The sequence below is a fragment of the Xenopus laevis genome, chromosome 5L (genome assembly GCF_017654675.1).
Source record: "Xenopus laevis strain J_2021 chromosome 5L, Xenopus_laevis_v10.1, whole genome shotgun sequence".
NCBI lineage: Eukaryota > Metazoa > Chordata > Amphibia > Anura > Pipidae > Xenopus > Xenopus laevis.
In genome coordinates this window covers 163,830,202-163,855,700 of record NC_054379.1, presented here as the reverse complement: position 1 = coordinate 163,855,700, position 25,499 = coordinate 163,830,202, and the positions used below count along the sequence as shown (strand labels likewise).

Sequence of the window (25,499 nt, the reverse complement as noted above, 5' to 3'; positions counted from 1 at the left end):
AGCATGCACTATTATTATTTGACCACAACAGCTTTGCATATTCCTACTGTTCCTTCATTCCTACCCATCCGGCAGGTGCATGTGCATTATGGAGCACTGGGGCTGCATCACCCCAGAAATTTAGGTCACACCTACTCCCAATGTGCTTCTGCTCAGTGAATTGTGATTGTGCATGTGCACTCTCTATGGTGACCTTTGTTCACTTTTGTGACATGCACTAAGAGGCACGCAGGCAGACCACCTGTCCCATGATTTTCCCATAGTGCCCATGCACAGCCTACATTGGCTGCTGACATAGCTTATCTTGATTACATTAGTAGTTTAATTGTATGGGCCAAAAAAAGGCCTTCCCTACTTCCAATTTTCAATAATTGCATTGGTCTCTGACAGTCCATTGTTTATAGTTCAGATGGCCATATATGTGAAGATCCTGCTGATCCGATCGTGGACCCTAGCACCCAATGATGGGATTGGAATGTCGGTGGTCAATCAATCGATTTGGTCCTCGATCCGATGGGATTTTTAAACCTGACTTTATTTTATGGTAGCTTTTATCGGCCTGTGTATAACCACCTTTAGAGCTAAATATTTGAATAGCCTAGATTTACCCTGCAACACTAGCAGATCTTGATCTGTACGGCCTCCTGTACATACTTAAAGGAGAAAAATGAAAATTTTATATTAGCTTCGGCATACTGAAATAAGAAACTTTTTAAATACAATCAATTAAAAATTCTGTACCGTTTCTGAAATAATCAAGTTTATCTTCTCTAATTTTCTCTCAGCATCTGTTTCTCCTCATTCTGTCTTCATTCAGGAGTTGGGTGTCAGATGAACGATCCGATATATATTATGGGGGTGCTCCTTTTGCCTAGAAGATGTACTAGAGCTCACTCTACATGCATAAGTTGTGTAAAAGACAGTTATTTTGTTAAATAACTGATTCCAGTACAAACAAAATCTGAGTGAGCTACATCTGCTAGGAAAGGAAGCCCCCCTATAAGATATATTGGATCTAACTGTCAATGAATATCTGACACCCAACTGCTGCATGAAGAGAGAAGGTGCTGAGAGAGGAATAGTGAAGATAGACTTGATTATTTCAGAAACGGTACAGAATTTTTAATTGGTTGTATTTAGAAAGTTTCTTATTTCAGTATGAGGAAGCTTATATTAAATTTTCATTTTCAAGATAGTTTCCCTTTAAGGTGGCCATGGTTGATCTAGAACAGTATGCCTTAGTAGGGGTATGAATGTATACCATATGAGTGGCCATATACGTTGTGACTACTTATCTCCCTTGTTCTTTCCTGTGGCTCTTCTTCGGTTTCTTAGTGGCTTACCGACATGTTGCATCTGCAATTGAACCTACCCAATCAACTGTCCAATATCCATAGTCGCATAGTTTCTTTGGGTTGGAAATAAGACCAAAATCCATTAAGTTCAACCTCTCCAAACAATCCCAAGTTCATGTAGGTACATAGATATTGTTTGGCCGGCCAACACACATGTACGGAATATCGTAACAACCATAGTAAGTGTAAGGCCAGCTTTATACTAACTTCACATTATGTTTTCAGCCAGAGACCTAAGATACACATTTTGTCACTTGATTCTCCTCTTTATCAATGAAAGACTTCCTTCTTTCTCCGATCTGGCTTTGTTCACCCATTATTATGTAAATTGACATCCCCCGAGTTCCTTTTTTTGGTCCCACTTTATCTAAAATCTGTTGTACCGCCCTGAAACATGTTGAATGGAAGCAGAAACTACATCGTCTGGAAGGTACAGACATCAAAGGTCTATCGGGGCAAAATCATGAGCGAGAGAGTCTCTTTACGGGACTACTTTTCCTACCGTGTTAAGGGCAGAGACACACGTGGAGATTTAGTCGCACAACGACAAATCTCCTCTCCTTCGGGGGACTAATCTCCCCAAACTACCCGCCGGGTAGGATCTAAATCGCCAGTGGGATGGCACTTGGAGCGTGCGACTTTGGAAAATAAGAGACACGTGGAGATTCGGGGAGATTAGTCGCCTCTTCTTTGGGTACTAATCTCCCCAAACTGCCTTCCTGACGGCTAGAATCAAAATCGCCGGCGGGATAGCACTCGGAGCGTGCAACTTCGGGCGACTTCGGAAAACGACGTGCTCTGAGTGCCATACCGCCAGCGATTTAGATTCTAGTCGGCAGGAAGGCAGTTTGGGGAGATTTAGTCCCCAAAGAAGAGGCGATTTGTTGCCGGACGACTAATCTCCCCAAATCTCCACATGTGTCTCTAATTGTATAATTATTTGGAGGGGAAAAAAATCTCTCCTAGCTCCCATATATATTGCACTATATCAGTACCAGTAGGCTTGTGTATTCTTTAAAGGAATCCAACCCTTTCTTAAACTTTTCTATTGTATCCACCAATAAATATATCTGCAAGTGTGTTATTGTGCATGAGTCGATCATTATTTCTACTATCCCATTAAATTACTGCATTGATACAAAGGAAAGGACGTTTACAGGCAACTAGCGCTACATGCATAAAAAGAAAAGGGCCCATTGATGTTGTTTTGTGTTACGCCCCTGAGTGTGTGTACTGACAGCAGAGTCCTTTGTATATTCCCTTAGATTTATGACCTTGTTCTTCAACAGACAAATGACCCAAGCTATATTTGTGTACCTGTCCAACACCTTAGTTGCCCACCCGTCCATACACCTGCTGATGACTAATTAGATTGCAGGCCTTTGCGGTGTGAGTGTAGACCATTGGACTGACTCAGGGCTGTGTAAAGTAAAGGCTTTGGCCCCCGGGCAACCATTGTGTTTATTAATATCGTTAGAATGTGGTTGGTGATAACACTGAAGACTAACACCCACCTTTTCCAGACAGTGTACCTCTTCCCCATGTGTCTACGGGTGCGGATCTACCCAAACCTGTTTTCTGGCTAGAGAAAAAAAAAACATTTAAAAGAATTTGGCATTATTTTTATGACCTAGTTTTTATTACCTAGTTTTTATTACTAAATTACACTGTGTACACTGCAAATAATTCTCTCTACTGTATATCATTTCATTCCTGAACCAGCAAGTGTATTTTATGTAGTTGTACAGGTATGGGATCCGTTATCCGGAAACCCGTTATCCAGAAAGCTCCGAATTATGGAAAGGCCGTCTCCAATAGACTCCATTATAGTCATATAATCAAAAGTTTTAAAAATTACTTTATTTTTCTGTGTAATAATAAAACAGTAGCTTGTACTTTATCCCAACTAAGATATAATTAATCCTTATTGGAGGCAAAACCAGCCTATTGGGGTTATTTAATGTGTACATGATTTTCTAGTTGAAGAAGATCTAAATTATGGAAAGATCCATTATCTGGAAAACCCCAGGTCCTGAGCATTCTGGATAACACGGCCCATACCTGTAGTATGATAAACCCCAAAGATCAAGAACCTTTTTGGCCATTAATATGGTTCTCCCTTGGCAGGTCTGGAGACCAACACATGGGTGGCCAAATTTGCCAAAGTTCTGCTCATTGTGGTTATCTCCTGTTTCAGTGTAGAATATAGAATTGCTGCTGCTTTGCTGAATGGGTTGGTACCGCAATAAACAACATGGACTGATCTCATTAGGAATGTGGAGTTGGACATAAAAACATTAAAGGGGTGGTTCACCTTTAAATTAACTTTAAGAATGTTATAGAATGGCCAATTCTAAGCCCCTTTTCAATTGGCTTTCATTGTTTTTTTTATATATATAGTTTTTTAGCTATTAGCTTTTTTCTTTAGATTCTTCTCAGCTTTCTGATGGGGGTCACTGACCCCATCTAATAACCAATGCTATACATTTATTGTTATTGCTAATTTTTATTACTCCTCTATTTAGGCCTCTCCTACTCATATTCCAGTCTCTTATTCAAATCAATGCATGGTTGCTAGGGTAATTTGGACCTTAGCAACCCAACCCGATTGCTGAAATTACAAACTGGAGAGCTGCTGAATAAAAAGCAAAATAATGCAGAAACCACAAATAATAAAAAATGGAAACCAATTGCAAATAATCTCAGAATATCCCTCTCTACATCATACTAAAAGTTAATTTAAAGGTGAACAACCCCTTTAAACAGACATCGGAACTGTACTCTGTTTTTTTAAACCTATTCAGATATTTTTGAAAGGGATGTTTGCGTGGTCATCTGCTGTGTAAATATTAACCCTGAACATTGAATAAAAATAGCTGTTCATGGTTTAACAAAAGAGGTAACTATAATTTTAAAGGAGACATTTTGTGTAAAAAAAAATAAGAACGTACCAGTGAGTTACTCATTTGGATATAGAAGAATTGTGCTTAAAAAAAGTAGTGTTTCAGGCTGATTTATTGAATATTTCTGCAAAAACCCTAATAATCCCTCCCTTCCCTTCTCCAACCAATCGGCAGCTGGCTGGACCTGATCGGGAACTAAAGCCTGTCTGTGCTTGTGTGACTGCAGGGCTCTGATTGGCTGTCCCCCTCCTACTGTGCTACTGGCAGGGACTGTTAGGACACACCCACCCCACATTTGAAACATGGACAGGGACCAGAGAACATCTATAGGGAGCTTTAACAAAGGGGCCATTTTTAAAGATAATATACATTTTTAGCACCATGGAAAAGCAACGCCAAATATTACTCATAACTAGGGGTTTTTTTTTTCCATTTATCCTATATGTCTCGTTTAAAGGGCCAGAAACACCATGAAATGGAAACCCAGTGAAGACAAGTATTCACTACAGCACTGGTTTTTACAGTAGGGATTTTGTAGACCGTTCATGAAATATTTAATATTCTGCAACTAAGATGCAGATAAAAATTGCTACCTACAACATAGGTCTTGTCACCCAGGGAGATTAGTAATGGTGACTTATAGCTGACTAGCAATACATACTAAGTAGCTCTTCCCATTTAAATAGCCCACCAGCTCATGTATTTTTCATGGGGTGCCCCCTCCTCCACCATTATACATTTTATATTAACGCAGTTCTACTAATATCCCAGTTCTCATCTGCCAGGAATGTTTGGATGTAAAAGCTTAATTCCATGGAATATAAAAGCTTAAAATGATAAAATGTTGTATATTCCCAAATTAAAGTTTCCAGATGACACAAAAGCAGCTGAGCCCCCGGACAGTTGTAAAGGGGGGGAATCCTTTTGTGCCGTGAATCTTTTCAGGTCCCCCCAACAGAAAGGGGTTACCATGGTTACCAACTCTTTTGTGGCCTGACAAAGGCTGCCATTTGGATTCTCAGGAGCCAAATCTGCCCTTTTGACTTGGTACCCTTTTCACACCCTCGGCTAAGCTTGGCCTGCTGCTACGCTTGAAGGGGTGTCAGCGGGGGGGGGGGGGTTTCCCATGGTTACCAAGATAGAAATGTAAGAGGAGGAGGCAAGCGGAGGAACAAAGACCCCTGTTAATTTGAATTTGAACACTCCCAGCGCTGGCTCCATGTCCCTTAGCCTTTCTGCAAACCAAAATTCTAGAGTGGAAAATTAGACGAGCTTGTTTCAGCAATGGCCGCTCTTTCCGCTAAAAGACAAAAGTGGACAAGATTAAGGCGTTGGAAAACAAGAAACCTTTCTCTGTGCATTTTCATACAAGTCATTTTTTTCCCCCCTCTACCCCAATTTTATTGTCCGTGAGTAAATCCTCGCTGTCAGCCCGGTTATGCCCGCTGGCTGCTGAGTTTTCTTTCCCTTTATACCCCTTAGAATGGCCAAGGCTTGTTTAATATTCTGGGCCAATATTTACCCTGTGCTTGTGTGAAGGGGAGTGTCTCTTTAAAGGGGTTGTTCACCTTCCAAACACTTTTTTTTTCAATTCAGTTGTTTCCCAGAAATAAAGACTTTTTTCAATTACTTTCCATTATTTATTTTTTACTGTTTTTCCAAAATCTAAGGTTAAAGTTGAATGTTGGTGTCTCTGGTGTTTGAGTCTGACAGCTCAGTAATTCAGGTCCAGACTCTACAATTTTGCACCATTGAGTTGATCCATTTCTCAGCAGCATCTCTGGAGTATTAGTAACTATTGTATCAAGTCTAAAGCTGGCCATAGATGTTGAGATTTTTAAAAGATCAGATCCTGATCGTGAGACCACGATCTTCTCAGAACGATCGTACGATCGTACGAATTTACCATCAACTAAAAAGACCAATTTACCAGGAAAACAAAGGGGAGCTGCCTGCTTGGCCCTGCAAACATAGAGAGATTGCACTGGGACCGACAAAGATTTTTTGACCTGGCCGATCAATTTCCCGACAGATGTCGGCCAAAAAAATCGTAAGATGTACGATTGTTCGAATACCACTAACCACACGATAATTGGTCGGGCTTCCCTAAAATCGGTCGTTCGGCAAGAAGAATCGTCGCGTCTATGGGGAGCATTACAGCTGCCTGTAATGAAACCCAGAGATTCTGCTCAGCGGGGACAAAGAAAAGTATCAACTAAATGTATCTATTTAGAACAGTTTACAGGGTCGGCGACCCCCCTCCTCCCAGAGCTGCTTCAGAAGGTGAAAAATAACACTTTACATTTCAATATTAGAAAAACACACAGAAAATAGAGAGTCATTGGAAAAAGTCATTATTTCAGGTGATCTATCTGAAAACAACTAGTTGTTTGAAGGTAAACCACCCCTTTAAGAACCTGGGTATTTGAAAAGATTCATTAAAGGACCAGTTCAGTGTAAAAATAAAAACTGGGTAAATAGGCTGTGCAAAATAAAGAATGTTTCTAATATAGTTAGTTAGCCAAATATGTAATGTATAAAGACTGGAATGACTGGATGTCTAACATAAAAGAACATAGCCCAACTTGCTGCTTTTCAACTCTCTTGGTTTCCACTAACTGGTTACCCTGGTTACCAGGCAGTAACCAATCAGAGACTTGAAGGGGGGCTCCATGGGTCATGTCTGTTGCTTTTGAATCTGAGCTGCATGCTGAAGGTCAATTGCAAACTCACTGAACAGATATGTACCATGTGGCCACCCTTAAAGGAAAAGGAAATTCCCTGGGCGCAAAACCCCTCCCCCCTCCCCTGTGTTGCCCCTCCTCCCACCTGGCCTACCTGTCCAGCCGGGCAATTGCCCCTAACTTGTTGCTCACCCCTCTGCGCAGGTCCAGTCCACGGAGTTCACAGGCGCCATCTTCTCCCAAGGGATCTTCTTCCTGCTTTGACCTGCGTTTTTGGAGCATGCCCAGTAGGAGCATTTCACCGGTACGGATCTACTGCGCATGTGCCAAAAGTCACAACGTGAAATAGGAAAACTTTGTGACTTTTGGGGCATGGGCAGTAGATCAGATTACGATGTGCCATGAGCTTCGGCGGGATCGGTCGGATCAAAATCAAACCTGACCGATCGACCAAACGACCAATCTCCGGCGGGCGAAAGATGTCGGCACACGCCACACACGATCTGAAAATCGGACGAATCCTCGATTCGTACGATCGGATCTGTGTGTCTATGGCCACCTTAACTCAGAGTTAGAGAGCTGGAAAGCAGGAAGTAGTGTTCTGGCTATTATGTTACACATCCAGTCACTCCAGTCTTTATACATTACATTTTCGCCTAACTAACTATATTAGAAACATGTTTTATTTTGCACAGCATATCTATTTACACAGTTTTTATTTTCACGCTGAACTATTCCTTTAAGGTACTGCCAAAACAGTCTCCTGTAGGCTGCCAGTCCACTTATGGCCTAACAAATGGCAAATTACAGCTCTTACTTGGCACCCACAGGAATATTTTTTATGTTTGTGTTGTCCCCCAACTCTTTTTAGAATTGAATGTTGCTCACGTGTAAATAAGGTTGGGGATCCCCGATGTAGAGCTTAAGGCTGGACATCTATGCCTTGCCAGAAGTGACAGGAGGTGGACAGGGGCTCCCCGCTTTCTCAAGTATTTGTTCCTTATATCTAGGTGTATTTTCGGCCATATGACTACTTTCATGGTGAGGTGCAAGCACTTTGACTGTACCTTTAACCAATAATCCCTTGGGATCCTCAGGCTCTCTTGTCTATGAGCACTGCTCCTTAAAGGTGAACTAAAGCCTAACTAAAGAAGTAGGTAGAAATGTTGTACATTATGATTTGTGCTTCTGTACCAGCCCAAGGCAACCACAGACCTTTAGCAGTAAATATCTGTGTCTCCAAAGATGCCCCAGTAGCTCCCCATCTTCTTTTCTGCTGATTCACTGCACATGCTCTGTGCTGCTGTCACTTACTGAGCTTAGGGACCCACTCACAATATACAGTACACATAGAATAGAAATGTCACAATATAAGGCTGATTAGTAATTAATACAGCACAGAAACCAGTGCAGTTAGCATCAGAATTTAATAATCCGCAAACCTGTAGCATCATCTTATATTACAGCCAGGGAAGCTCATTTTCTGCTGGATAATTAGTGACGAGCCCTAAGCTTAGCTTCTCAACAGCCAATCAGAGCCCACTGAGCATGTGAGTGTCACAGACACTTTCCAAGATGGTGACCCCCTGTGACAAGTTTGAAGTCCTGGATCATTGCTGCTATTGACAAGCTCAAACTTTAGCCTCGTGCAATAAGTTCAGTGTATACAAATTCATTTTTAGGGGTTAGTTCGCCTTTTAGCTAGATTTTCACTCTGGTGCAAGGCCTTGTATTCAGTTTTAGGCCACTTCGTTCTCCAGCATTTGCACGCATAGGACTTGAGCTCTATAGACCTTTAATGCTCTGCCCCTGCTTTATGTCTCTTTCCATTCACTTTGCTTGTGTCGGCTTTTCCCTTTCACCCCCCTTATTCTGCTCCTTGCTATTCTTTCCCACCACTCACTTCTCATCCATCCCGTTTGTCGCTTGGGTACTCCCCTACTGATATGATCTATTTAACGGCTTCTGAAAGGGAGCTCAATCAGTGTGATTGATATTTTTTTATTGGATCAGATTCTGGGCATGTTCTTTATACATATCTGTGATCGTCTTAACTTGCCCTTTCACGTGAGACCCACTTGACTGCAAGCATTGCTCTTAGCACTAACTGAAAGTAAATGTATTACGGTTGGCAGAGCATGTATTTGCTTTGACAAGCACAAAGAAAGGTGCCTGTATACCCTGAAGGCAGCGACACACACAAGGCCTTCTTTAGTAGTGCCTGAGGCAAAACAGACTTTGTAGGACCACATTATTCACATGATGTAGCACTGTCTAACCTATGGGCATGCCTGCTATTAGGTGGGTTACTGCAGTTAGGTGCCCAGTGCCATAGAGGGGCCCTGAGTTGGAAATCTTGATTAATTGGTTCACTAAAGAGATGTGACTTCAGGTGGCCATAGACATAACAATCACAGTCTTTTCCTGGGAAAGATTGTTCTTTTCAATACAGATGTGTAGAGCTGAATCATCAGATATACAGCTGGTAGAAACAATAGAATTCTACCTGGATCTGACCATTCACTAAAGTTGGCCATACACGGGCAGATAAAAGCTGTCAACATACCCTCTGACGGGCTTCCCAGATCGATTATTTGGCCGACCATTGGGCAATCAGGCAGAGGTAAAAATCCCGTTGGATCGCGGGCCGCATATGTGCATTGATTCGGTCCTGCGATCCGTCCGCCCATATGATCTGATTGTTGGGCCCTAGGGTCCGTGATCAGAATAGCCCAATATCACCAACCTCACGGTGGGCATATCGTGGAGAGATCCGATTGTTTGGCGAAATTGCCGAACAAGCGGATCTCTATGTGTATGGCCACCTTAACCGGCACCTTAAAGGCGCTAGATCGACAAGCCGACCGATATCCAAGCCGTCTGCCGATATTGGTCTACTCTTCTCCCGCCATACACGCACCAAATATCGTATGGAAATGAGTACGCAAGGTAATGGGTGGCGTTTTGGCATAATTGCAGAGTGATTGGGACATGACCATACCTACAAAAGTATATTTGTTCGTTTGTTTGGAGCTTTGGACGCCCAAGGTAGAGTCCTGCGCGGAACCAATTTATAAAACATGAACCTCAACACGCATACTGTATTTGCCCATTTTGATCCACTTCCCGACCCTGACCCGCAACTGCCTTACCCGCCGACCACCAGTGATGTTGCTGCAAACCCAAAGTGACATCAGAAGTGGGCGGGGACAGAAAAAAGGAGTAAAATATAGACCATATTCCGACCCCCTGCAGGACTCTAACCAGTGGGTTAATAATTGGGGCCATACTATGTGCCGGACCCTAGTCAGTCACTGTTCTATGGCTCTCTGAAAGCAGCCCAGTACACACAATTCCCTTCCTAAAAGTAACTGATCCCAAGGTGAGCGTCTATGTACAAATATGCTGCTGGAAAGCCTCTCTTTGGGCCCAGGCACCTGCAAAACTGGTTACATCATAAATAGTTCAGTTCTGGCCAGAAACGTTTTCCACATTTCCTTGTTTGTCAACAGACGTGAAGAGATCCACATTGCATTTTACCTCCTCCTCACCTCTGTCAACACCCGCATGTCAGGAGTTAATTTGAGGTTCTGCATTCCTCTCGGGGGGGGGGGGGGGTAAGCATTTTAGGGTTTGTCTGTCATTTTCTAACAAAACTTCAAAAATATCCCTCCAAGTTCTCCCATACAGTCACCGAAAAGGTCTTTAGAAAATACATGCAGTATACAAATAATGATCATTTACTGTGTAGGCAGCATATTATTTCTTGCTTCATGTTTCGATTATGACATTCCTCTGGTTCATACACCAAGAAGAAGTGCATGCCCTTGTTCATATACTCAGAATAAATTGGTTCAACCTTTGCATTGACTTGACATTGACACGGCTTCCTTGAGGTTCCATAAGTCATTACCGTGATGCTGTTTGATTTACATTGTTTTATTACATTAATTACTCGCTCTGTAAGCTTCGGAATTATACCCTGAGGCCACTTATTTCACCACTTCAACTGCGAGTCCTACTATTTATCTTTGGGGTTGGAATTATGGTAGATTTTAACCTTTCTGAATCTGTATTGTGTAGTTGGAGAGACAAATTACTCCTTGCGGCCATGTTGTTCATATATAAATGTTGAGTGTGTGTAAGGGTGTAAAAGGGAGCAGTTCATTTATAACATCACTAAAAAGTCATTTTTTTTCTTATATGGGTTATCGCAGCCTTTCCACCCCATGGTGAACCTGGAATGTTCTCGAGATTTACGCCCGTTCCTGTGTGCTCTTTATGCACCCGTGTGCATGGAATACGGACGCGTGACACTGCCCTGTCGCAAGTTATGTCAGAGAGCCTATAATGAATGCTTCAAACTTATGGAGATGTTTGGCGTGCCGTGGCCGGAAGAGATGGAATGTAGCCGGTGAGTTGCCATTTAATCCTGTTCATGTCATGTTATTTTACAGAAGAAGTCAGAGTGGCCAAAGAGCTATATCTTTGGCTTTCAAATAGTTGCTAATAATGCAGAGATGCTGCTGAGAAATGTATCCAATAAATGTTAAAAAAAATTGTAATTAAATTGTAATTAAAATTGTGTTTAGATTCTGCACCTGAATTTCTGAGCTGCCAGACTGAAACACCAGAGACGGACAATAAACTTTAAACTTAGATTTTAGCAAAATGGTAAAATAAAAATGGAAAGTAATTGAAAAAATCTTTATTTCTGGGGGACAATCTGAAAACAACTGAACTGAAAAAGTGTTTCGAAGGTGAACAACCCCTTTAATGTTTGTGTTCTAAGTTGTTAGTTTAGCTTGCAAAGTGTTATGGGCCGGCTCCTGCACAAAATCTTTGGCCTAGCACTGCCAGCTTCTGGCCCCTAAATTTATTGACTTGCGCCCACCCCAGCCCTTTCGTGACGTCACTGCGGGGTGGTCACACCTGGGTCTATAAATAGAAGGGGAACGGTGGGCCAGGGGCTGGTTGGGAAGGGGGCGGGTTAGGGTCTGGTGTGGGTCGAGAATTTCTTGACCCGCACACCACTAATTACCTCATAGTAATATTTTTAGATTCAGTAAGTATTTGTAGTCACAAGTTAAATCCAATTTTTTAGAGAGAGATTTGTAGTTAAAGGAACAGTAATGTCAAAAAATAAAAGTGCTTTAAAGTAATGAAAATATAATGCAGTGTTGCCCTGCACTGGTAAAACTGGTGTGTTTGCTTAAGAAAAACTACTATTGTTTTTATAAATAAGCTGCTGTGTAGCAATGGGGGCAGCCATTCAAAGGAGAAAAGGCTCAGTTTACACAGCAGATGGCAAATAAGCTCTGTCTGTCTAATGGTGTTATCTGTTATCCATTAGTTAACCTGTGACATATAGCCATTTTTCAATTTCCGCCATTGCTCCACAGCAGCTTTTTTATATGAACTATAGTAGTGTTTCTGAAGCAAACAGATCCGTTTTACCGGTGCAGGGCAACAGTACGTATTTTCATTACTTTAAAACACTTACATTTTTTGGTGTTACTGTTCCTTTAAATAGCTATTTATCAAAGGTATATGTCCCATAACTCATCCATAAAAAGTCCAAAATTCAATTAACATATTAAAAGTTAGTACATACTAACCCCATATAACCCATATGATAGGTGGGTCATATGGGGTCAGTATATACTAACTTTTAATGTGTTAATTGAATACATTTATGGATTATGAGTCTTTGATAAATAGCTATTTAATGGTGCCTTGGGAACTGGGGCAAGTTCCTGGTACGCTAATGTCCAATACGGACTGGCAGTATAGACCCCCTCAATTATATTTTTTAGATATTTGTAGTTGCCTAGTTTGGATGTGGACTGATGCTCCCCATTCAGTGGTAATTTTTCAGCTCCTCCTTATTACCTAGCATTACAGCTGTTGGGGCTTTCAACCCAAAAGAACAGAACGATGGAATGAGACCTTCCAGGTTTATGGCCAGTTGCATGGTACTCTTTCCATTTGACCCCCAGTGTTACAGTGTATGGCCATCTTTAGGGCTCACATTGTTTATTTGCTGCAACCTGAGTGGGGGGGATTAGTTCAATGAAAAAATTGGTTCCTATTGGACTGATTGGATCCTTTGGTCCCCAGCGGTGCTCCTTATGTATGGCTTGATGCAGTCATGACCGAGAGGACTTTCCAGACTTCCTGAATAATATCTTAGTGAGCCATAATCACATTTTGATTCGGGAGGCAATGTTTTTAGCTACCTATGTAGTCTAGTAAGATGCCAACTTTGTCATTGTCATCCTATGAGTATTTGTGTGATTTAACATACTTTGTGTGCAGGTGTTCAGATATGGGTTTTACAGTTCATATTTTTTTTCATTTCAAACAGCTTTCCGGACTGTGATGAGCCATATCCCCGAATAGTGGACATCAGCCTGTCTGGAGAACCATCCGAAGAAACCCCTTTAGCAGTGCAAAGAGACTATGGCTTCTGGTGCCCCAGGGAACTCAAAATTGACCCTGATTTAGGCTACTCCTTTCTGGGAGTACGAGACTGTTCTCCACCCTGCCCGCACATGTACTTCCGTAGAGAAGAGCTCTCCTTTGCCAGATACTTCATTGGAGTCATTTCCATAGTTTGCCTCTCTGCCACATTATTTACTTTCCTGACGTTTCTTATCGATGTCACAAGATTCCGTTACCCAGAGCGGCCGATCATATTCTATGCTGTCTGTTACATGATGGTGTCCTTGATTTTCTTTATTGGGTTTTTACTAGAAGACAAAGTGGCATGCAATGGTGCAAACCCCAGCCAGTATAAGGCTTCCACCGTAACCCAAGGGTCTCATAACAAAGCCTGTACGATGCTCTTTATGGTGCTTTACTTCTTTACCATGGCTGGCAGTGTGTGGTGGGTTATCCTTACCATTACTTGGTTCCTAGCAGCAGTTCCAAAATGGGGTAGTGAAGCCATTGAGAAGAAGGCTTTACTGTTTCATGCCAGTGCATGGGGCATTCCTGGGACCTTAACAATCATCCTGCTCGCTATGAACAAAATTGAAGGAGACAACATAAGCGGTGTGTGCTTTGTGGGCCTCTATGATGTCCATGCCTTGAGGTACTTTGTCCTTGCCCCTCTCTGCCTGGATGTTGTTGTTGGTGTTTCTCTCTTGCTCGCCGGGATTATTTCCTTGAACAGAGTCCGGATTGAAATCCCCTTGGAGAAGGAAAACCAAGACAAACTAGTGAAGTTCATGATCCGCATTGGAGTATTTAGCATTCTTTATCTTGTGCCACTCTTGGTGGTGATCGGCTGCTATTTCTACGAGCAAGCCTACCGAGGGGTGTGGGAGACAACTTGGGTACAAGAGCGCTGCCGAGAATATCACATTCCGTGTCCATATAAGGTGAGTGTTTTCTTTTTTTTTTACCCAATAACAGACAATTCCATGCTTATCCACTCTTTCTTCTAACACTGCATAATGCTAGTAGGCTACTTAGAAACCTTCAACTGTAGTGGGTTTGGTCATCTTGTAAATATTTATACAAAAATTACTCTTTGAGCTGGTCATACATGCCCAGATTTGAACTGGTAGTTTGCTCGGCCATCTGGAAGTGTATGACCAGTTCGGGGATGTTTAAAATCAATAATCCTGCAGTCCTGGTGGGTCAAGAAATATCCATCCTGACAGAAAACTTCCATCTGCCAAAAAAAAGTGAAAGGGAACCGGAGCTCTGCAATCAGCACAAACAACACATAAAAATGCAAAGGTGATCATAAAAGCTTATTTCCAATTGTATGGTATCTTTACATTTGGCCTGCAGGCCGATCGGTCAGATTTCCATATGGTTCTGCCTGTGTACAGCCAGCCGCCTTTAATCACCTTTGGGTTTAATGAGTGCAAGAATAGACTCAACTACATAAACATCTCATGTAAGTACTTCTTAAAGGCACAGTCAGCATCAGTAAACAGCATCTTATACTACAAAGTTAGCAGGGTCCTCACTTCCAAGGGGTCCCTCATTTTTAGCCCATACGTCACCTGGGTCATGTCATGGCAACAAGTAGAATTGGCCCCAATGAAAATAAATGGTTTCCTCATCACCGACCCTATTATATTAAAACCTTCACCATAGTCTACCGAACAAGCCCCATCCCCATAGCAGCCTATGAATCACATTTTGCATCTCAGGACCATCTCTGACATGGGGTCTACAAATGGGGTCCCATCTATAACTACCCCCCTGATGATCGTCCCACCCACTTACCAATCATTATATTTATATGTGTCACTTGGACACATACCTGAATCTATGAAGGCAGAGTGCACCTATATATGAGGAGCAGCTCCCATTGCGTTTAGTTCCCATCTGCAAATAACCTCCTCAGCCTTCCAGTTACTTTTTATGGAACACAAATCCTGCCGTGTAACAAAATACCCAGCGGGCTCTTAATAGATTTGGCCAGTTCCCTGCATCTAGGAGGTAAAGTAAGTAGAAAGGAAGGATTGTTTCCGTGCCCAGTTGCTGGACGGCATTTTGTTTAAAAGGATTTGGCAGAGAACAGTGTAACTGAACCAGAGAGAGATTAAAGAAACCCCCACTTTATGCAGCGAGCAAGAAAAATTGTGATGCCATTGAACTGAGCCAGCCTCATTCCTTTCATGGTTAATTATCCATCATTCATAACTATCTGTGTGCTGCTTACATTGTACAGTTAGCTTCCCCTTTGAAATGATGCTTGCTGTTTCTTTTGGGAAGTTATTGTTCCCAGGGCAGTTGCATGGCAATTATGAATTATAGTTAAAAACAACCACAATTCAATGGTATAATATCTATAAAAGCCCTTGCAGCCTGACCATGATATTCTGCTCACCCTCTATATAACCTCTAGTAATTCCACCAGCACACCCTGTGTCAGTAACATAGTAAGTTAGGTTAAAAATAGACACATGTCAAGTTCAAGTTCAAATTTTTAAGTCTATATACAGTATAACCTGCCTAACTGCCAGTTGATTCAGAGGAAGGAGAAAAAGCCAATTTGATACCTCTCCAATTTGCCTCAGAGGGGGATAAAATCCTTCCTGACTCCAAGATGCAATGGGACCAGTCCCTGGATCAACTTGTACTATGAGCTATCTCCCATATCCCTGTATTCCCTCACTTGCTAAAAAGCCATCCAACCCCTTCTTAAAGCTATCTAATGTATCAGCCTGTACCACTGATTCAGGGAGAGAATTACACATCTTCACACTCTCACTGTAACAAACCCCCTCTGAATATTTAGCTGGAACCTCTTTTCTTCTAATCGGAATGGGTGCCCATGTGTCGGCTGGAGACCATCATCTTTTTCACTCCCTAAGGAAGGCATGGACAAGTGAAGGACCTAGAGGTGTTGTTAAACTAACTATCCCCACTACAGATGAAGCATGATAGTGTGTGATAAAGCAATATAATATCAAATCCATTCCACCCATATGGGTTCATAGAAGCTGCTTTAGGCTACTGCCACACTGGGTAGTTTCTTGGCCTACAAATAAGCACAAGTCGAGAAACTGCCCTTCTACTCCGATCTGCCTTCTGGGGAACAATTAGACCTGTCAGTTGTCACTTGGGGCTAAGGTTGCCACCTGGCCGGTATTTTACTGACCACTCAGGTAAAAATGATGGTTGATCTCAATGTTATTAATAGGGAAAAAAGATAAATATATAGGAAGATCAGTGATCCCAATGTTATTAATAGGGAATAAAGATAAATATATAGGAAGGTCAGTGATCCCAATGTTATTAATAGGGAATAAAGATAAATATATAGGCAGGTCAGTGATCCCAATGTTATTAATAGGGAATAAAGATAAATATATAGGAAGGCCAGTGATCCCAATGTTATTAATAGGGAATAAAGATAAATATATAGGAAGGTCAGTGATCCCAATGTTATTAATAGGGAATAAAGATAAATATATAGGAAGGTCAGTGATCCCAATGTTATTAATAGGGAATAAAGATAAATATATAGGAAGGTCAGTGATCCCAAATTTATTAATAGGGAATAAAGATAAATATATAGGAAGGTCAGTGATCCCAATGTTATTAATAGGGAATAAAGATAAATATATAGGAAGGTCAGTGATCCCAATGTTATTAATAGGGAATAAAGATAAATATATAGGAAGGTCAGTGATCCCAAATTTATTAATAGGGAATAAAGATAAATATATAGGAAGGTCAGTGATCCCAATGTTATTAATAGGGAATAAAGATAAATATATAGGAAGGTCAGTGATCCCAATGTTATTAATAGGGAATAAAGATAAATATATAGGAAGGCCAGTGATCCCAATGTTATTAATAGGGAATAAAGATAAATATATAGGAAGGCCAGTGATCCCAAATTTATTAATAGGGAATAAAGATAAATATATAGGAAGGTCAGTGATCCCAATGTTATTAATAGGGAATAAAGATAAATATATAGGAAGGCCAGTGATGCCAATGTTATTAATAGGGAATAAAGATAAATATATAGGAAGGTCAGTGATCCAAATGTTATTAATAGGGAGAAAAGATAAATATATAGGAAGGTTGATATTTTTTCCAGAAAACGTGGCAACCCTACTTGGGGCGAATGTCGTCTAAAAAACCTGCAAGTGTGCAATCCACACTTGCATGTTTTTTGGGCAAAATCTGCCCCATGCGAACAAGTGTAACATTAACTTTAACATTTTTAATTCCTGTAAATTGCAGTCAGGTAGGTGATATACCTGAGCGATGTTGGAGCTTTGGGAGAAGTTAGTGTTGTGGAGAAAGGTAGAACATAGACGAATGGAAACTGGTTGGGTAGAGCAGAGACACGGTTGGAGGGGGTGGGTTGGGCAAAAAGTCGCCTCTAATAACATCAAGAACTGGTTTAGCTTTTCTATTTACCAGGGGATAGTAGATCAGAGACTCAGTGGAGCTGGGGATACGGATACATCTGAGATACATCCTTTGAACTTTATTGTGTTTGAAATGTGGCTGGTCTGTCCCTTTATGACTCTATGCTTCTAAAGGAGAAGGAAAGCTACGGAGGCATTTTATTGACAATAGATTAGCTGCAATAGTGCAAGCTAGAATGCTATATTTATTCTGTAGAATGCTTTATCATACCTGAGTAAAAAGCTCTCTCTGTTTGTTTAGGATAGCAGCTGCAGTATTAGCTTGGTGTGACATCACTTCCTGCCTGAGTCTCTCCCTACTCACTTATAGCTCTGGGCTCAGATTACAGCAGAGGAGGGGGAGAGAGGAGCAAACTGAGCATGCTCAAGCCCTAGCCCTGGAGATCTAACAGGAAGTCTGATACAGAAGCCTATGAGTACACAATAGAAGGAAAGAAATGTGGTGTTTCTTTTGACAGAGGACTCAGAGCAGCATTACTTTGAGGGTTTACTGGTGTATTTATATAGACCTTTCTGATAAAGTTGACTTACTTTTAACCTTTCCTTGTCTTTTAAGCTTTCTTACAAAGAACAGTTATTTTTACATTCATATCGATTTCTCTGAAGTAGTAGAATCTGCCATCTTGATTTGTTGCAGAAGAGTGAGCTTCCCTTTACACTGAATGTGTAACGAGTGGGAAACATCGACCCAGGAGATTTCCCAAATCAGATTCAGCAGGAAATGAAATGTGCCGGTGACTTCCCACCCCCTGCGTATCCGATAGAAGGAAAAACCACTATAGCTGAAATGCCACACAGGCCGTAATCCTACTTTATGTCAATATATCTGCTACTATTTCATCATCTTTCACAATACTGTCTGAGGATTAATGTGGGTAAATATAATGGAGATTCAGTTTCTAAATAAATCTCTCTTTCAAAAGAGCTAAAAGGCAAAAGTACCCCCGTGAGCAGCTATTGGTGTCTCTGCAGGGAAATACTCAGGACCCATTGCAGTTTGTGGGAATCCAGGCAGCTTGTTTGTTCTTCCATAAGAATATCCCAAAGGAGGAGGCAGGTGTAAAGTGAGAGAATGTCATTAGTATTTGGTCTATTGGTTCTTGCCAGGATGAGATCTGATTTAATTTCTCACTGTAATGAGCAATAGATTGATGCCGAATTGGGAAGAAATATCTGCAAATGATTTGGCTTTTATTGCCTGCAAATGTCATTATATGTCTCATATGTCCTGTGCTTGTGGAATGAGCTGGAATGGAATTATAGGCTCGTCCTACTGACATGTGCTTCTGGCCCAGGGCTAATGTGACTCTGACTTATAATAATATCATAAGCACAAAGCAATACATGGAGACATTGATCTTATTATATGTATGGAAACACAATATATATATATATATATATATATATATATATATATATATATATATATATATATATATATATATATATATATATATATATATATATATATATATATATATATATATATATATATTACACCAAAGCTATGAATATCCTGTAAATGATATCCTTATAAACAGTGAGTTCTGATGTCATCAGTTATAAACGGTGAGTTCTGATGTCATTTGTGTCACATGACTCACTGAAACGTGTGTATTATAATAAATAAAGTACCCCCAGTTGTAAAATATGAGGATATTAGAAGTTACCTCGGAGTTCCATGAGCTGTATAAAAACACTCGGCCTTCAGCCTCGTACTTTTATATGGTCATGAAACTCCTCGGTAACTTATAATATCCTTATATTTTACAAGAGGGGTACTTTATTCACTCTATAATATATACACACACCAGTATGGGAACTGTTATCTAGAATGCTCAGAACCTGAGGTTTCCTGGATAATGGACTAGAAAATCATGTAAACATTAAGGGGCATATTTATCAAGGGTCGAATTTTAAAAACTTCGAAATCTGAATTCAAAAAGACCAACCGAAATTAAGTAGAAGTTTTTTTTGCCGAATAGATCAGTTTTCGATCTAATAGGTCCGTATTTGTCCGACTTTGAATCGTACGAATTGAAGTAATCGATCATTCAATCTAATTTGGATCTAATTTTTTCCCAGGTCCACCAATTGACTCCTAATAGGTTCTATGAGGTCCCCCATAGGCTAAAACAGCAATTCGGCAGGTTTTAGATGGCGATTGGTCAAAGTCTAATTTTTAAAGAGAGATAAATTTAGATATTCACATTTTTTTTCAACTTCGAATCGAATTTGGACTATTCCCTATTCGAAGTACACAAAAAATAGCTTGAAATTCGAATTTTTTGAATTTGAAAATTCACCTCGACCGTTGATAAATCTGCCCCTAGATAAAGGAAATAAAATAAAGTAATAAAATAAATCTTTTTTTTTTTTAAAAAAAAAAAAAAATAACTCAAATTTATTATACCCCAACCGTGGAAATAGCTAGAAATAGCTAGAATCCAAATATATACCATCTTAGCCTGTTGAGGTAATGTATAAGTCAATGCAGAGGTCCCTTGAACCATTTGAAGATGTTAATAGCCTGCATGATGTAAGAGTTTTGTTTGGTGTGTTTCACTCAAAAACTCGGTCAATTCAAGCGATTCAAGTTTTTTCCTGTGGAAAACTCGATGAGCTTGAGTTTTTCGTATGTTAACCCTTCGCGTTGTGAGCTCATTCGAGTTTGAGGTTTTAAAAAAACATAAGCTTAATTATTAAATAACTAGAATCTGGAAAACTGATACTGAGTACAAACATGAAAAAAACACCAAGTTGCATTCTACTCTTTTTTTCAATATGTCTACATATATATAATTTTTTTATTTTTTTTATTTTTTTTTTGTTACTGAATTTAAGAAAATCTGTTCAATTCTTCCTAGGACAATTGCAATTAACTTGCCGGCTTTTAGATGCTGACTTTTTCAATTAAAGTTTTGTCGCTTAATAAATCTCGAACATTTGAGTTTAGGAAATTTGAATCCCAAATTTTGAATTTTAACTTTTTTTTTTTTTTTTAGAGAGCATGATATTTAAATTTAAAAAATATTCGTAGTTTTTGTAGTTGATGAAGTTGATGAATAAGTATCATTGAAAGGACCACTGAACCCAATAGTTTTCTTTAGACTAGAGGTAAAAGATGGAGGAACACTGCAGGCAAATGTAAAAATTTTTTGTTGTTGATGGAACTTGTTGGTAATCTGGTGAGAAGGGAAATTGTCACCAAAATACAGTTGCACAGTTTTTCTTTAGTTCCATAAACCGATCGCAACCAATCAGCAGGTAGATTTTAGTTTGACAAATGTTAAACTAAACTTGGAGCGCTTCGTTTTCTGAAGTCGCCCAAAGTTGCCTCACAAGGAAACTTCGGAAAACGAAGCGCTCCGAGTGCCAACCCGGCCGTCGATATAGATTCTAACCGGCAGGAAGGCAGTTTGGGGAGATTAGTCGCCCAAAGAAGAGTTGATTTGTCGCCGGGCGACTAAATCTCCCCGAATCTCCATGTATGCCCTTATGTTCAGTTCTAGTCTATTAGATCTAGTTGGCAGGTTGTAAAGGTAGTGTGGTGGGTTTGTCAGTGTTGTGTATTTATGAGAGGTGAGTGGGTTGGATGTTCTTTAGATCTAGTTGACTGTTTGAGGAGGTAGTGAGTGAATCGGTGAATGATCTTCATGTATGAGAGGTGAGTGAGTGGTATGTGTGTTCCTTAGATCTGGTTGGAAAGAAAATATGTGAATGATGTTTATGTATGAGAGGTAAGTTTCTATGAGTGAGTGGCGTGTTATTGTGTAAGAGTTAGGGGGTTATATATCAAAGGTCGAATTTTAGAGCTATGTGAGCTTTTTTAGACCTCATTTGAACTCACAACTGGAATGGTTCATAATTTATCGAAAAAACTTGAATGTAAATAATGTTTTAGTTGTCTGCAAAATAAACCTCAAATCGCTCAAATTATTTGAGTTTTTGATCGAGTGTTCGAGCAAAACTTGCCGAAAAAAACTCGAACATCATGAAGGCTACAAACATCTTCAAATGGTTGAAGGGACCTCTGCCAATGACTTCTACATGACCTTGACAGGTTTTAGACGGTGTATTTTCGGATTCGAGCCATTTCCAGCTTTGTGGTATAATCTCTTTCTTTTTTAAACACAAAAATTCTAGTTTTGACTGAAAAATACCCTCAAAAACTCACATTTTTCATGGAAAAAACAACTGGACCTTTGATAAATAACCCTCTTAGTGCTGCACAAGTGACTTTATCAGTAAAAGAGGTTTGTTTGTACTTGTATGAAGGGTTGCATGTGCGTGTATCACATTGTGTGTCTGTGTGTGAGTGCCTATGTGTGTGTTTAGTAGCAACAGAGAGTCTTTGAGATGGTGGAGACAGGATGGGCAGATTAAGTGGTTTAAAGAGTGGTGTGTGTGTGTGAGTGCCTGTATGTGTGTGTTAGAAAATGAGAGTCTTTCAGATGGGGATAGAGGGAGGGCAGACAGAGCAGTTATTAGGGAGTCTGTTGTCCCTCGGCCGGTGTAATTTTAATGAGTTTGGACAGCAGCCAGCCTAGGAGGTTGTGCAGAGCTGATCTGATCCTTTGATGGCAAGATAAGAACGTACATTAAGTCGGTATAATAATCCTTTAAATCATCCCCTGACAAGTGCCAGGAACACACTGCTTTGTATAGATCTAATGAATGTTTTCATTAATAAAAATAAAAATACTTCTGGTGACAACATGGGGATTATTATTATTACTCTTTATATAGAGTAGTATAGAGTGCTTTGCAGAAGAATTTAGACTCTTTAACAATTCTCTCATATTACTGAATAACAAATCCGAAATTTTGTACTTTGAAATAGTTGTTTTTTTGTTTTTTTTTTAGTCTGACTTTTTGTTTTATATTAGGAAAAAAGTCTTGAGAAAAAAGAAAAAGATAGTAATTGTGATGTTTGCAAAGGCATTCAAACTTCAGGCTAAACACACAGACACGAGGGGCTATCATTTGGACTGAAGGACGAAGTATCCGGACAGTAGTGATGTGTGGGTCAGGGTTTCCCCGACCCTAACCCGCCCTGCTACAACCCGCGCCCGCCCGCACCCGTGCTTCTGGGGTCCTTTTATAGACGCCCCGCCGATGACGTCACAAAAGGTGCAGGGTGAGCAGACGCGAGACTATAAAACCGGAAGCCGGCTACCAGTGAGGAGCACTGCGAGGTCGACCTGAACCCGCGGGAATCGGGTCGGCCCGCACATCACTACCAGACAGCATGAAGTGAATAGATATGGTGGTTCTTTGTCACTTCAGCTGTCCGTACGCCTAACAGTCTACTCGTTTGGTGAGGTTGCCAAGCAAGTAGATCTTTTCCCTGATGTGCCCACCTTGAGATGGATGATATTGGGTCTATATTGAATGGCCCTTGGGCCAACAATCATATTATAATATCCACTAATGCAGACTATAAGGAGAGGAACACATTAACACGCTGGTGAAAAAATCATAAATGCCCAATTTTCAGCTGTCGGCCAGACCGAAACACGGGCCAAGACGCTGCTTACTTTTACTAATAAAGCTGCTTGGCCAATCCAGATTGTCTATGGCCACCTTAACTCATCTACCAATGTACTGCTCAACATGGTGCATTGCCAGATGACGTTTTTAAACCTACCCAATTTATGAACGGACCAGTGTTCCTTCATAGATATATGTTGGGATGATTCGGCCACCATAAATGTTCTGAGAATCATATGAAACTTCTATGGCCAGCTTTAGCCTGATGACGCTCAATATGTTTTTTGAGATCATTGTTCTCTAAAAGATGAGCTTTGGTACAAGCTTGTGGTTTGCATGTGGCTTTTTGCTGATGCAGCTGACCAAAAGCAATGAAATATTAATTAAGCATTGGATGTTCTCTGAATTTGCCCATTGTCTAGGCTGCCGTCCATGCCACATAAAGCCCCATTACAGTTCTGTAACCTGAAGACCTTCTCCAGCTGAAAGTGAACAGATGCTCCGATGATGAGATACCGTTCCTTTGGGTGTTTGTGAGAAAGCACTTGGGAAAAACTATTTTATCATGGTTTCCCCTTATGTGCAGGTTCCATTTTTAGGCTTAACATAAATCAAAATGAAGGGTTTATTAAAATCCAAAATGCATTTAGGATGATGCATATTTTAAGGGATTTGTACCATATATATGTATATATAGATATAGATAGATATATATAGATATATATAGATATAGGTTTTTTTCGTGCCTATTTTGTTGACAGGAAACCTTTAAAAGCAAAGTATTGATTTCTAGCCGGACACTCCCTTCCAAGAGTTACAATAGCTTTTAGCACTGATTAATGAATCCCTTTTGTTGCTTCTGAGGAAAACAAATTTGTCTTTAGAGAATGAGAATCATCTGGTAGTGATCCCCCCCCCCATCTAGGGATGGGCCACGTTGCTCGGAAGAGTGTCTGCATTTGAATTTATGTCCTTCCCATTCCTAAATATGTACCTTTAGTATGTGCAGATTTCAGGATTCAGTTCATCCTGATGTCCCTGACCTCCCTGTACCCACCCCCACCAAAATAAAAGCACTCCCCAAGATGAATTTAACGATCAGTGTTGTGCTTGAAATATCTTTCTTTTTTTAAATAATTATTTTAAGATATTTTATTTCATACCTAAATTCTTGCCACTTTTTGTGACAAAAAAAAAACCCCATGGACGTCACAATTTTAAGTCGGCTTTGTTAAGCCTGTAAAGGAGAACCAAGCCCTACAGGACTGGAATGCTTTATTCACATATTTCCATAAATGTGACGCTTTGTCACATGTCTGTTTTGTCTGTATACAAATAAATATTTTTATTTTTATACATGGTCGAAAACCCTGAGAAATCACAACATTACACAGTTCACATATATGCTTACTCCTACTAAACAGTGGACGTAAGCGGACAATACCACAGTACCAATGCACCAAAGTTGGCCCTAGGCAAGCAGGCATTGGTTACCAACTCATCCTTTGTTTATTGAGTCAACAGTTTATCAGAGTAACCACCATAACCCCAGATATGAGCTGGCACTCGTGCAGAGGACCTTGAGCTGGCACTCGCTCAGAGGCCCATGGGCAGGCGCTCATATAGGCCCATGATCGGGCACTCACAGAGGCCCATGAGCTGGCACATGCAGAAGCCAATGGGCTGGCACTCGCAGAGGCCCATGGGCTGGCACTCGCAGAGGCCCATGGGCTGGCACTCGCAGAGGCCCATGGGCTGGCACTCGCAGAGGCCCATGGGCTGGCACTCGCAGAGGCCCATGGGCTGGCACTCGCAGAGGCCCATGGGCTGGCACTCGCAGAGGCCCATGGGCTGGCACTCGCAGAGGCCCATGGGCTGGCACTCGCAGAGGCCCATGGGCTGGCACTCGCAGAGGCCCATGGGCTGGCACTCGCAGAGGCCCATGGGCTGGCACTCGCAGAGGCCCATGGGCTGGCACTCGCAGAGGCCCATGGGCTGGCACTCGCAGAGGCCCATGAGCTGGCACTCGCAGAGGCCCATGAGCTGGCACTCGCAGAGGCCCATGAGCAGGCACTCGCAGAGGCCCATGAGCAGTGTTGTACATGAAACGTGGACCCATGGGCTGGCACTCGCAGAGGCCCATGAGCT

The 25,499-nt window shown here is 41.0% G+C and overlaps 1 protein-coding gene across 1 annotated transcript in view; it reads left to right on the top strand.

Moving 5' to 3' along the window:
- fzd3.L (frizzled class receptor 3 L homeolog) overlaps nucleotides 1-25,499 on the top strand; it is a 57,862-nt gene that overhangs the window by 20,217 nt on the left and 12,146 nt on the right. Inside the window, 2 exon segments of the mRNA NM_001090449.1 lie at nucleotides 11,160-11,356; nucleotides 13,310-14,327. Coding sequence (NP_001083918.1) covers nucleotides 11,160-11,356; nucleotides 13,310-14,327 — 1,215 coding nt within the window.